The 13,946-nt window shown below is 37.0% G+C and overlaps 1 protein-coding gene across 1 annotated transcript in view; it reads left to right on the top strand.

Annotated features, from left to right (window-relative positions):
* Positions 1 to 856: 856 nt before the first annotated feature.
* The window catches only part of IPO5 (importin 5), a gene marked incomplete at its 3' end in the record, with an annotated part of 32,512 nt that continues 19,422 nt past the window's right edge, over positions 857 to 13,946 (top strand). Inside the window, exons 1-7 of the mRNA XM_009586946.1 lie at positions 857 to 934; positions 6,268 to 6,460; positions 6,976 to 7,078; positions 7,328 to 7,424; positions 8,570 to 8,674; positions 12,034 to 12,156; positions 12,245 to 12,365. Coding sequence (XP_009585241.1) covers positions 6,277 to 6,460; positions 6,976 to 7,078; positions 7,328 to 7,424; positions 8,570 to 8,674; positions 12,034 to 12,156; positions 12,245 to 12,365 — 733 coding nt within the window. The remainder of the gene's footprint in view (positions 935 to 6,267; positions 6,461 to 6,975; positions 7,079 to 7,327; positions 7,425 to 8,569; positions 8,675 to 12,033; positions 12,157 to 12,244; positions 12,366 to 13,946) is intronic.

Genomic DNA, 13,946 nt, shown 5'->3' with positions numbered 1-13,946 from the left:
AAATAACTCAGAGTTAGTAAGTATAGAACTATTTCAGAATGTGTTAAGTGGTTGCTCTTCAGCTTGTAATTTCCCTGCTCTTACCTACATAGGTTTAGTATATTAGAAACAAGCATTTGTAGTTCTAAAATGCTCGTGTATACCATGTTTTGGATAGCAAAAGTTGTTCTGCTGTGTTCTTACTCTAGCTTCTAAGTAACAATCTAATTTAAAAAGCTGTAGTGAATGAACTGTATGCCAGAAGTGTGTAAGACAACGTAACTGAACTTCTCATTAAACTTTCCATTCTATTAAGAGGGTTTCCTTAAGGGGGAGACTAAATAGTCTCTCTTTCTGAAATTCAGGCAGGAGTTTAAAAATGAAAAGTTCTTATTCAAAATGTGTGGTTGAGATGTGTGACTGCCACGTGACATTGTAAAGGCCATAAAAAGGTTCAGAAAAAGAACTGAACAATTTTTTGGAGTGTACATTTGTCAGTGGTTATTAACCTGTTGGTCATAGTTCAGTCATAGAAGCAACGATGGATTCCCAGGAGGATACGTGTTCTGTATATGTTGTATTTCCAGGAGGATACATGTTCCGTTTAAGTTGTATTTCTTAACTCATCTCATAAGTGGCCAGTAATGCATATGTAGATCATTCCAATATGGCAGGTATTATTAGGTAACTAAGATTTTACTCATGATTTTAAAATAGGTCAGAAAATTTTATTTTGATAGGTTTAATTTTTTTGTTATGTTACTTTCTATTGACGGGATGGATAGTTGTTTTAAAAGGAAAGTCAATTCATATTAATACTTAACATAGGCTTTCTAGTAATTGTTTACAATAAGCTGCATCCCTTTTTATGCAGGAGGCGTATGAGAATATTCCAGGTCAATCTAAGATCACGTTCCTTCTACAAGCAATCAGGAATACTGCTGCTGCTGAGGAGGTATGTCTCAAAAATCTTTGAATTCTGCAGATTTTCAAGGGAACTTGGAGAAGCAGGGAAGAAATCAGTGTCGGTAATTTTGGGATAAATGAATAAGTAGGGCATTAACTGAATCCTCTTAATTTACTGCACATTTGTAGAGGGACCACTCATCTAGTTTGTTGCATGTCAAGTTCACTAGCTGAGACTTTTTGATGTAGGACATTTAGTTTCAAAAGTAGTCTTTCATAAGTGACTGCTTAGATCTCCATTGTTTTCTGGTTGTGTGTTTTGCTTAATGAATGGGTTCTTTCCTTAAAATGTGTAACTAATATATGACTATTACTGTGATGTTCCTTCAAGTTACGGTTGAGAAATGATTTCCATTTTGGGGTCCTGTGCCTAAATGTGTTAAACTTATATATCATCTGAAACTTCTTGTGCTTATCAAATTGGAATTGGGGAAAGATAAGGTAGCAGTTGTTTTGCGTGTTTTATTCAGATGGCTTTTGCTTTTTGTCCTGTTTCAGGAGGATATGCTCATTAAATGATCTAGCAGTGTTATAGACTGAATGGGGAGCATTCTAAGCAGTATATAAAACTTTTCTGTGGGCATACAGTAACTGTGCCTTTTAGTTATTCCTTAATTTTGTAAAGGCTCACAGACACTAGCAATCCGGTATATTACTTCTTGGAAAAACTATTATTCACTTGGATATGTGGAACGAACTAAGCTTTCAAGATACTGCAAACTTCAGAGTCACTTAAAAGTAAAAATGTTTGATTTTTTTTTTTTTTTAATCTAGAGTTTTACTGAACAATGGAAGGATGTAGCATGTAGAATTTCGAACAATATTATAAGGAGAGTATAAGCATGCTGTTTCTCTCTGGATAATGATCTCTTCTGGTAGATTGTATTCAGTTTAGAGGTAGATGCTATTTGTGCTTTTTAATGCTCAGTAAGTATCAGCTTACTAATACTGATGCTTATCTACCTACAAAGCAGTGTTCTTCTGACAGAGTTCTTCAGCATTGTACTAGCAACTGGTTGCATAAGAGCTGTGTAATTTTCCCTCCTGCCCCTCTGAGATGTTTCAAATTTAAAGAAAGCTGTAGAGCAGTCCCTCCTGTATTTAAGTTTGCCATGAAAAATAAGATGTATCGCTGCCCCTTTTTCATCAATGGAGTCATAGCTCCATTGCATATTCTTTTGTTTTGTATTGAATACATTTGATAAGTCTGAGCTGACAACTACAAAGTCATGCTTGTGTAAATAAATACTTGCTCCATGTATTTACTGACTTTATTCCCTTTACATCAGCTAAGGAAATAGCATAGTCTAAAACTTGTTCAGAATCTTGCCAATGACTTGGCTTCCAACTTACTCAGGCACAAAGAAACTTTTCACCTGTAGAAGTTACTCTTACCAAAGACATCAGAGGTTAACATTTGTAAATAACTTGACATTTAACTCCACCAATGGATAAGTCAAAGAAAGGTTTAAATGTTAGCCCATAACTTAGGTAGACATTAGGTGCTGGACTCAAAAAATCCTGATTAGTAAAACTTGCGAACAACCTCTCTTCCCTGTAAATCCAAATACATAGTAGCCTAATTAGAGCCTAAGTGAAGTCATCCCCATGCTTGATATAAACATTGCATTTAAACACGCAAGAAAGCATTCTGTGCGTGTTCGGTATGGTGCTGGTATGTACAGCTGGGCACTTCAGCTGCATATGTCTGCATATGTTTCATGTAGATCCAAATGTTGGGCAGAACAGTGCATATGTCACCAGTGGATAGGGCTTTGGGCCTGGTGTGTATCCTCTGAGCACATCGAACGTACCAGCACCACTGAACACAGGCTGCTGGAAGAAGCCTTAGAACTTTAAAGATCCCTTGCCCAGGCTATGGGAAAGCTGGGTTCAGATCCCTGTTCATCCTGAAGCCTCTGTATTGCTTTACCCCCTCCCAGGAAAACTAGGCTGAAGAAAACATTCCATCCTGTTTGCAGTAGCTGGGCTGCTGTGTTGTAGAGAATACAAGATTCATAGGACTGTTTGGACAGCAGTTGAGGGAATCCTGACTCTGCAACCTAGTAATTTTGTCATTTAAATGGGGAATCAGGGATTCAGATCCTGCTCCCAGGACCCCTTGCATTTGACATGGAAAAAACCATTAAGCTAGATCAGGAATAACTCTTTTAAAAACTAACTGTATAACAGGTTTTCTCCTTCTAACCAAATGCCTAAACTGTGGAAATAATCACCTTTTCCCTCTGTTCTCATTTCGTATTTTCCTGATAGCGAAGTAACACTGTTCACAGAAGTGGAGGGAAGCACATGACCTAGGAGTTAGAACACTTCTCTGCCAGATGATAGGCGAGTTTGTACACCTCACGCTAAAGGGGGTCTTGAACCCATGTCTCCAGCTTCCTGAACCTGTAGTCTCACTCTTACGAAGTTAGGACTCTACTTCTTCCTATGCAACTTCATTTTAAAGAGTTGAACAGGAAGGTAGTATATATTCAGTTTATTTGACGATTTTTATTCTCCGAATGTGTCTGAGGTGTTAGAGGCTTCTTCCTTTACAGTTTTGATATACCGCCTAAATCTTAGAGAGGAGCAGAAGTTCTGCATATTCTCCTGCATTTGTTTTCTTCCTGGTTAACTCTAGATCAGCACTTTTCAATTGTGTCCTAATTTACAGTTGACTAATTTCAAGCACTGTGAAATACAGTAGCAAATGTTGTGTAAAACTGTGTTTCTGCTGTACTCGCAGCCCTCTTAGAGGGCTCTGACCTTTCCCTTCTCCCTCTCCAAATTGTCACATGAAGGGATTGCATTTCTTAGTCTGAAAGCTAGTGCTGTGGGCAGCTTCCTGTTCAGCATGTGGAGGGGAAGGAAGGCAGCCCATGGACTTCTGATGCACCACAGTTCTGCCTTTGGACCTTAGGCACTGCATGCTTTGAATTCCACATGGGTCTGGATCCCCAAATGAGGTTGTGCAAATCCATCTAAATATTGATTGCTTCCATCCATGCATGTTTTCCTCCTTGAGGACTTAAAAGGAACAGTAAAACAAAAGCAAAAATTACTGTGACTGTGCTATACAAGATGGTCAGTCTTTTTCTTACAAAATGTGTGGGATTACCTGGACACTTTGAATGCCAGTGAAGAACATAGTATCCCAGATTTCTGTTCATAATTCTGCTGCTGCCTTGCTCAGCAAGTGGGTTTTCTTCTTGTGCCTTGGTTCCATCATCCGTAAAATCCTAGAACATTTTTAAAGCACTGTAAATTCTATTAATAAGAAGTGCTATGTTGAAATTTGAGTATTATGACTACTTTTTATGTTAATACCTTTGACATTGGAATTGTATGCGAGCACCTCAGTAATTTAGACATGCAGAAGAATCCAGTGCTAGGAGAGAATTCTGTTTTTTTATGCTTCGTTGGTAGACAGAAGTTCTTTGGGGATGTATACTTACATTGTTCCTGTTCTCATTGAAAGCTACAGCTGCTAAGTTGCAGGATTTTAAAGTGCTTGTTTGGGTACATATCTTGTAATACTTAAATATAAAAGAGCCTTTGGTGTGTGTGAAAAATACATACTTTCTTCCTTAAAGCAGAAGAAACAGCCCCAGAGCTGCATTAATCCAGCCATGTTCATCATAATTAAATTGACAATGGTAATTTTCATATATAGGTGGATATCTGCTGAGACAAACATGCCATTTATTATCAGAAGTCAATTGCATCTTTGTCACTTCTTCAAACAAATTTGAATTTGCTTCATGGAATTTGGGAATTTTTTTTCTAAGCTGGTAACAATAACCAGGAGCTAATTCACATAGTGCTGATCCTTGTGTCTTTCTGTATGCCTTGTTACTTGTGTTTTGACTTTGCAATCAGTCTGTGTTTGTCAGTCTTCTAATATTGTAAATTAAATTCTTCAGAGGTGGAAATTCTTATCTTTGAGACAACGTGCTTTATGAAAACAAGCTCTATTCTCTATCTGGCCACCTATTATTACTTCAGGAAAGGAATGCATATGATGTGAGTTCAGTCATTGACAAATGTCAGAGAATATGCACAGAAACACAATGCCCTGAGTAAGGGAAGACATTGCATCAGTTTGTGCCTTGTTTAGTTCCAGCAAACTTGGTCCCCAGTCAAGGCTTCTCCTATGTAGGTTCACCGTACTAATGAGGAGAAATTCAATTGCTCACAATATTGGTGCTTCTAGGGGTAGGAGAAGGAAAGATACCATTACATTGTGGTACCATTAAAGTTTTTGGACACATTGTTAGTGGGATTCCCCGAGGAACCTCTCTCCTTCCTGAGTCATGTTGCCCATGTGACAACCTATTGCTGGAGAACTTTGGCTTATGATGGCAGCTACAGCACAGGTGGGCACTGTGACCCTCTTTGTTCACCTACTGTCTTCCTTAGACCTACTACGGAAGATCTACTAATCCTACATATGTAGTGGCTTTGGTTCACACTGGAGCTGTTGAGGAGGAGGAGATAAGGAATAATCTAGAGCAAGGTCCAGTTCTAGTCCTTCGCGTGTGCTAGTATAGAGACACTTTGTGTGCACTACTTTTTAGCTGTATAGAAGAGAGCTGGGTGGATTGGAAAAAGGCACAATGAGAATGGAGACTGCAGAACATAACAAGAATAGTATCTTGGGTGATGTTCTAGCAATACCTGATTTTTACAGGGTATGTTAGAAGTTGAGACTTTGCAGCAGTTTGTGTTTCTCATCTATAGGTTATGCTGTAGCAATATAGTTGAGAGATCTTTTGGGAATCGGACTTTGTATAAATACAGATATGTAAATGATACTGTTGTAGAATTGAATCTGTAGCATGAAGTTTGGTTGTTTGAGAAAATGAAGGAGGGTTTACAGGTTAATTGTCAGACAAAGTTGTCCCATTAAGTCACTTGTTAATCCAAAAAAACCCGTCTGGATTATAATTATCTCAGCGGGCCGTTTAAAATTGAAGACATGCTTTAAACATCTTTCAATAGTGAAGCTAAGTCCTTAACTTGCTACAAAATATGTCTGAGGTTCAGCTCTAGAAAAAAACTGAATACCTCAGTGGATTTCATAATTATTTCTTTGAAGAGCTGTAATTGTCAGAAACATGGTTGTAAGCTGGTGTATTTTTACTATGTTTTTACTTACTGTCATAATTTTCATCTGTTGCTTGAGAGATATTCCACTCACCAAACAATTATACACAGTGAAAACTGATCATTTGGAAGTGTGATGTCAGTCATCTTTCCTCATAAGAGCATGATTATCATATCAAAACACTTTAACATACATACTTTCTTACTCAATAGGCTAGACAAATGGCAGCTGTCCTTCTACGACGTCTTTTGTCTTCTGCTTTTGAAGAAGTTTATCCAGCTCTTTCACCTGATGATCAGACCTCTATCAAAAGTGGATTGCTGTTGATTATTCAGTTGGAAACGCAGTCAAGTATGAGGAAAAAAATCTGTGATATCGTTGCTGAATTGGCCAGGAACTTAATAGGTACTTTATATAAGCTGATATTGTGGTAAAATGTTTATGTATTTGATAGTAGTTGTATTTTTATCTCTTGTTCTCTAGTCTTGTGTAGATGTTTGCACATGATAGGCTAACTGATTTAATGGTTTAAAATAAAACCTAATATTTGTTTACGTTATCCTTGATCAGAAAAAAATAAGATTCCTTAACTCTGCTTTTTAAATTGCTTGAGTTTAGGTGAGATTGTGTTAAGGTTTAGAAATCCAATTTTGTTTAAATTCTCATGAATGTTATGCTGAACACCTGCATCGGTTTCTTTTTTGAGTGCTGTTATTTAACAGTAAATAGAGATCATCTTCTGTTTCTGAGTGCCTTTAGATTTAACATTGCAGCCGTATTTTACACTGTGACTTGGACACATCTTCAGATCAATTTTTTTTTTAAATTAATTTTAGTAGTGATGACTGGTTGCCCTGCACAGTTGAGATCTAACGACTCTTAAGTTTGCTTATCCTAAAACTTTGTTGTATTTAATCTAGATGAAGATGGCAATAACCAGTGGCCAGAAGTTCTGAAATTCTTATTTGACTCTGTCAGCTCTCAGAACGTGGGACTGCGTGAGGCTGCTCTACATATTTTCTGGTAAGCTTTCAGACTTCGCTACATTTTTGCAGGTGAGCCAAATCATGTCTGTAAAAATGTAAGAAAAACTGTCACAATTTAATTAACAAGCAATCATATATATTTCATTTATTCTGTTATATTGTGGTTTATTTAACTCTTACATGTACAGTTACAATCTGTAGCTTAAACAATGGATAAGTTTAAAGTAATAGTTAAGGTTAAACTGTGTGACTTTTTATTAATGTTTTAGTCTTTTCTTATCCTTAGGAATTTTCCTGGGATTTTTGGGAATCAGCAGCAACACTATTTGGAGGTCATTAAGAGAATGCTGGTTCAGTGTATGCAAGATCAAGAGCATCCATCAGTAAGACCTTTATGTTCCCTTTTTTTTTTTTAATATGTCCTGAGCATAGAAACTTAGTGCAGTAGTCTCAAACATAAAGGTTAAACTGTAGATCTAACCAGAGAATTGCATTACCTGAAACTGATGTACATGTGGAGTTTTGACTATGCCTACTGCAAAACGAAAGGATCAAAACTTTTCATGATCCTAAAGGTGACGGGCTGGCTCATATCTGCGCTGCTTAGGCCCAGACTCTTCCCTGGTAGTTATGCTTGGAGAAACCTAGTTGTAGTGGCCCAAAGCAGAGCCAGGGATTTTAGCCAGAAGCATGAGGGGTCAGAAACTCCTTGTTAAGCTCTGTTTCTGGTCCTTGTGTTTAACAGTGTAGATACGTAGTATCTCTGCACATAGTATCTGTACACAGTATGCCTCAAAACTCTGAATATATGACTGCTCCTTGAACTGTTTGTGCATGCTTTGCTGTAAGGGCATGTTAGCAAGCCTTGCTTTTCTGGAAGGCTTCAGATTTATTGATTCGTGCAGAGAATTTTATTTTGAAAATGTTTCTCTTGTTGTGGAAAATGCTGGGCAAGGATAGGAAACCCCACTGTGGTATGTGGGTTCAGTTTGCTGCTCCCCCATGGATTACTTTTTCTGACCTTTGAAAATCAACTGAGTACATTTTCTAAAGTACCACAAGTTATGCGTTTAAAGAAGCATGTTTTAAACACTTAGATCACACTTTTTGAAAAATGGGTCTTTGACACTTGCATACACATTTGAAATTGGGATGGAAGTTGAAAACAATAGGGTTTTTTTCTTTTTTCTTTTGTAAAAAAAAAAAGAAAACCCACAACTCCAAACACCAAAACAAAAACCAAACAAAAACAAAACTCGGGAATACTTGCCACCTCGTAATACGATAAACTTTTTTGTATCGTGGAGGACATAGATGCTGAAGATCTTTGTTATCACTTTACCTTAATTTGAAGTAAAAAAGTAAAAGCCCATGTTAAAAACTAGTTGCTGTAGCTATTAGGAAAATGTAAAAGGGAAATGATAATATAAAATGTAGTCTAATAATAGGCCTAATGTTAAAAGAAAACAAAGGCATGTTTCGTTACCAGTTCTTCACGTTTCTTTCTCCAATCCTGCCTGTATTCTAGATCAAGACTCTCTCTGCTAGAGCTGCAGCTGCATTTGTGCTTGCTAATGAGCACAATCTTCCCCTTCTTAAACATTTTGCAGACTTGCTACCTGGAATCTTGCAGGTAAGAAACCACACAAGTAACGCTTAATGTGCCATTACTGTCTGTATTGACTGTATCCGAACATAAATTACTGGTATGCAAATTTGTGTAGCATATGAATTTTTGCTGAGACTTGGATTAACTATAATCTTCGTTAGCCGGACATCAGTTACTAGCAAGATACAGTGGAAACTGATAAGGAATTTTGTAAACACAAGCTAATTGGTAGGGTTTTAAGGAAAATAGTTCAATGCTGATTAATTTATACAGTGTCACCTAGATAAATGAGTTAAAATTCTTCTTAAGGTATTTAACTCAAAATCATACAGCTTTTAAATTAACCATGATATTGAAATATACTTCAAATATGGGATGCCCTGAGATTTCAGTAATTGGGAAATTTATTGACCCATGATATCCTGTATCTTTTCAGTTTAGAGGAAAGCATAGAATTATTCTGAACAAAGATTCTCAGAGTAATAACAACAGTGTGGACAAGTGATCTTTATTGTTTGATAAATTAGGAACTTGCAAACAAAATGGCTTTTTAAGCTTCGTGTAATTTCTGAAGCTGGATTAGATCTCTTTTAGGATGGATGAATTTGAGCAAAAGTTGGAATTCTAATATAAGGTTGTTTACTTTTGGGGGGAAGCCTGTTGTAAACCAAACCAGAGACAGAAATGGTTTGAGCTCTGAAGGACGACAATTTCACAGTACAGTTCTCTTTTTATATTAAGAACAAAGTGGAAATAACTAAGTACCTGTGATAACAGTGGTAGTGAACTTTTGGCGATTTTAAATTAGGCTAATTTTAGGTTAAAGACTGACTTCTTGCTACAGTCAGTACAACAGGTTCCTGTTGACAGTGTAAGCTATAAACCTTGTCTGTATGTGCTTTGTGGCAAGCTGAAGAAAAATTGTGCCAAGTTTACTGGCTTCTGCAACTGGTCAAATTCTGCTTGATCTTAAATAGAATTTGAGAGGAATTTATTAAAAGCAACTGAACTTGAAAATGGGCTCTAGTGAGTACAAGATAAGTATTTTGATATTGAGGTCACTATTTGGTGGTTAGTCCCTGTCTGTGACTTTGGCAATGACAATTGTATTGTTCAAAAATTGTAACTGGCTGAGAGGACCTTGGCTACTGAGTACTGTATGAGTGGGAGTAAGGCAGGATTTGGGGTAGGCATGCTATTCGTCTTGATGTTTGGCAATTAAATAGTATGCTGTTTTTAGACTTCAGACTAATAGCCCACTTGGGTGATACAAGTTTCAATGCTACTATTTTAGGCTGTAAAAACACATGCACTTGGCTTGCGTTTTCAAGCTTTATTTTGCAAATATGGAGCACAGAACTATGCTATGAAATCTGTCTTTTTAAAGTACATACTGCGAGAAGGACTAGATTTTCTGGCTGTGGTAACACAAGATGGATATGAAGGTCTGAGTTTATAAATAGGAGATGGGATGTGTTAGAATAGTGGTGAGTGACCTTTGGAGACAGTTGGATGCTTTTTTTGTTGCTGTTGAAGTTCATTTTGTTGAAATATTGGCATGGTAAAAAAGCTAAAAATAAAATTCTGACTTAGCAATTCAGTCCTTTCAGTACAATTTCTATAATGGTTATGCTGGAAGTTGAATTTTCAGAACTAATAGTTGAAACTTGTATCCAAGAGATTTATCTTGCAGTGGAGGTAAAAGCAGCTGGAACTTCAACTGACTTCTGTGGTTGTTGGTGTTCAATACCACAGAAAAGTACCTCTGCCTTTTAGGGCTCACTGTGCATTTTGAACTTCTTTCTTCAGAAACCTAGTCTTGCTTTAAAAAACTGTTATAAAGTTGCAATGGGTATAAAATACAGAGTTTTAGAGAAACTTCCAGTAAATATTACGTTATCCTTTGCCAGAATCAGAGGATGAGTGGTAACTATTAGTTCAAAAGGCCTTAAGCAAGATAGATTCCCCCTAGCCATTCCCCCCCACCCCCCGAACATTTCTGATACTAGAAGATGCTGCTTCTATGTTGACAGTGTGGGCTGTTTGAGTGGCATTATTAAAAGTGTTGGATTCTAGATTTAAGTATTAAAAAACACCTAACTATTCACTTAAAAAAATATTTCTTCGTGAGGAAGACATCAGATACTTTGCTAGTGAAAATTACTTTCAAAACCCCAAAAGTGTGTTTAAAGACTGTTTTTTCTTTGGAGGTTTGGGTTTTCATGTCCTACTTCTAGAAGAGTTTTAACACCATTGAATAACTGTGTGCTGTTTTGGTACTAGAGTATCAACCTGGTCAGTTAAAAGTAAGTTTTAAATTACTTTTCAGAATGTAGCTATGGGTTAGAAAAGATACTTGCAAAAGGCTCGATTTCTTTTTCTCTTTCCTGTGTCCTGTGACTGAAGGCTGAAAGGTCTGCTCTCCAGAGTTGTCTGGAAAAAAATTAATTATTTAATCTTGAGATTCCTGGTGTTTGTACGGGTAAGCTATTCAAACCTGTTCTCACATAACAGGGAAAAAAAGGAGTTAGGCTCATTTTCCTTCTTTCAGGCAGAGTTACTTTGAGGAGTTTTTCTTTATTTAAAATGCATTTTGAAGTTGTGCTTTTCAAAACATAGTGTGTGGTTTTGCATGTTGACGCCTCTGATGTGTGACCTTAATTTTTTTTAATGTTTGTCTACTGTGTTAGATTTAACCTAATAATGGTCAAAACTGATGGCGTATAACATTGTGAGCCATAACTTGTAGAAAACTTGTAGTTTTGGACCCTGCGAATTACCTCTTTGTAGTTGTTCTGGATTTACGCACGCTGGCCGCTGTAGCACTGTCTGACCCTAGGATCCCGCTGAAAATGCAAAGTCCGAGTGAAGGCTTCCAATTAGTCTTTTACTAGTTCTCAGGTTACAGCTCGAGCTGGGTGCCTCTGGAGAGGGACCCCTTCCCCAATTCATTACTCTCAATTATACCTGTACCACCCATCACCTGATCCCCAAGTCCAACCCCAAGTCCAATCACTTCATTCTGGTTGGTGGTCTCTTGATTTCTTGTTGGTTTTCACTGCTGCTGGGCTGGCCTTCTTCTGAAGTTACTTCATTCTCTTGGAATTGTCTCCTTGGTCCTTATCTTCTTCATTTCGCTTGCATCTGCTGGATTCGGCTAGTTCTTTGTTAGCAGCATTAGTTTTATCAAAAAGTTTACTCTCTGTCAGTTCTTGTGGCCTAAGGCTTCAACTACGTTAGCTACTAATGCTAAGCTGCTAATGCTAAAAGAGACTATTCAGAGAGACAAGAATACAGTTAATCAAATTTCTTCTATAACAGTGGTCCCATTCATAGTATTATCTGTTTTTACCTAATCTTACCTTCATCTTATCTCTTTATAGGCTGTGAATGATTCCTGCTACCAAAACGATGATTCTGTCCTGAAATCCCTTGTAGAAATTGCAGATTCTGTTCCCAAGTATTTACGACCACATTTAGAACCTACCTTGCAACTAAGTCTGAAGGTAAAGCTAGGAATTTTTTTTAAAAAAATCCCTCTTTCCACCCCAAAACTTGTGTTCTAACCATTCGCTCTAATCTTCTGGATTGTAGTTGTGTGCAGATGCCAGTCTCAGTAACATGCAGCGTCAGTTGGCGCTTGAAGTAATTGTGACCTTGTCAGAAACTGCTGCTGCTATGCTGAGAAGGCATACAAACATTGTTGCACAAGCCAGTAAGTATTTTACTCATTTTCTTCATTGACAATTTGTGTTTCCTTTACAGTGTTAAACTGACTTTGCAGGTGGTCAGTGGCAAAACCATGTCTACCTCAAGAGTTTTCTGGTGCTGATAACTTTAGGTGACATGAACTGAGTTTTTTTATGGAGAAAACCCCTTCTTATTATGACTCTTCATAAATTAATCAGTGCTTATGGAGCCACCAACAATTTGAATAAAAATACAGTAGACTCTTCATTAGGTGTTTCCAAGGAAAATACTGCTTTCATGCTTTTCTGCTGGCTTTGGAAATTTGTACTTTTAAAAAAAAAAAAAAGTTGATGCGTTTAGTTCTGAAGTTCTACGTTTGAAGTTTGGTATGTAGGCCAGATACTCTGTGGTGCTGGCAACTGAAGACTGAAGGAATTCAGCATGCATATTGAGCTTCAGTGTTGAGTTAAAGCTGTGAATTAAAAATCAGATGCTTATATAAATACTTACAGATAGTCTAATTAGTCTATTTAACATGCAGATTGTAAATTCTTTAGAGAGGCACTTCTTTGGTCATGCGTTATTATTTGAGATACTAAAAACAACTGTCTTCTGGACAGTCCCAGCAGCAATGCTGTACACACTGGTATTTCTCTGCCTTTCAAACCCTTTTTGTGAGTAGATCAGGGCACTGACACAGCAGTGTAGTCTGTTTTTTGTAAGGATTTTTCTCCCTCCATGTCACACTTGTATTTGTCTAGATTCTTGTTTTCTGGAACTTGCATAAAGACAATCTGTTAAAAGGCAACTTTTTTACTTGTGTGCTTGGGCTGGGTAAAGTTTCGTATATACATGTCACTAAAATAATCATAAAACTTCTGGAAAATGTTGTAAACTGGATCTGCTTGGCTTAAATGTTTAAACTATTGACTAGAAATTTTGTTTACTTGTAGAATAGTTCTTTAAATAACAGATTCTTTTAGAATATATTTTGAAATTTGAAAATGTTTAGAATGCTGTATTTTCACTCTATCCTGTAGCTTGTTGGCAATATTAACGCTTGACACTTGCTGTCCCCCAAATCATTACAAGCTTCTTATCTGTTCAGGCAGCATGGTGGAGAAGTACCTCATATCTCTTTAGAATGTATTACCTCTATAATGGGTGGCTAGTTGCTGTTCAGGAATGAAATATTTGTATTAAGATATTGTATTAAGATAAGGCACCATGTGGGAATGAAATGCCTTTGATTTGCAAATCATTGTAAAATTGCTCTTGATATTAATGAATCACAAAGGTGAAAGACATCTATTTTGCAGAGCTAGTAAAGCAGTTATGTTCAAAGAATAATAAAAAGGTAGCCAAAAAGGATTGCATTTGTCTTGGTTTTGTGCCTTAGTTTAAAAGGCTTTCTGTTTTCATTCAACTAAAAAGTTGCTAGATCACTTGATCCTTACAACTAGAACTGGGTCTTAGGCAAAACTGTCATCTTATGCTGGTTTTACTAAACATGATGCTGATTTAGGCGTAAGTCTGTGTCCTATGTACCAGTTGTCGGCTCAGGAATTCCATTTGGGTTCAGACTTCCCTCCTTGAGCTCAGTATT

Source organism: Fulmarus glacialis, unplaced genomic scaffold, assembly GCF_000690835.1.
Source record: "Fulmarus glacialis isolate BGI_N327 unplaced genomic scaffold, ASM69083v1 scaffold10551, whole genome shotgun sequence".
NCBI classification, from domain to species: domain Eukaryota; kingdom Metazoa; phylum Chordata; class Aves; order Procellariiformes; family Procellariidae; genus Fulmarus; species Fulmarus glacialis.
Note: the sequence above shows the minus strand (reverse complement) of the source record. Positions and strands in the feature narration are given on the sequence as shown.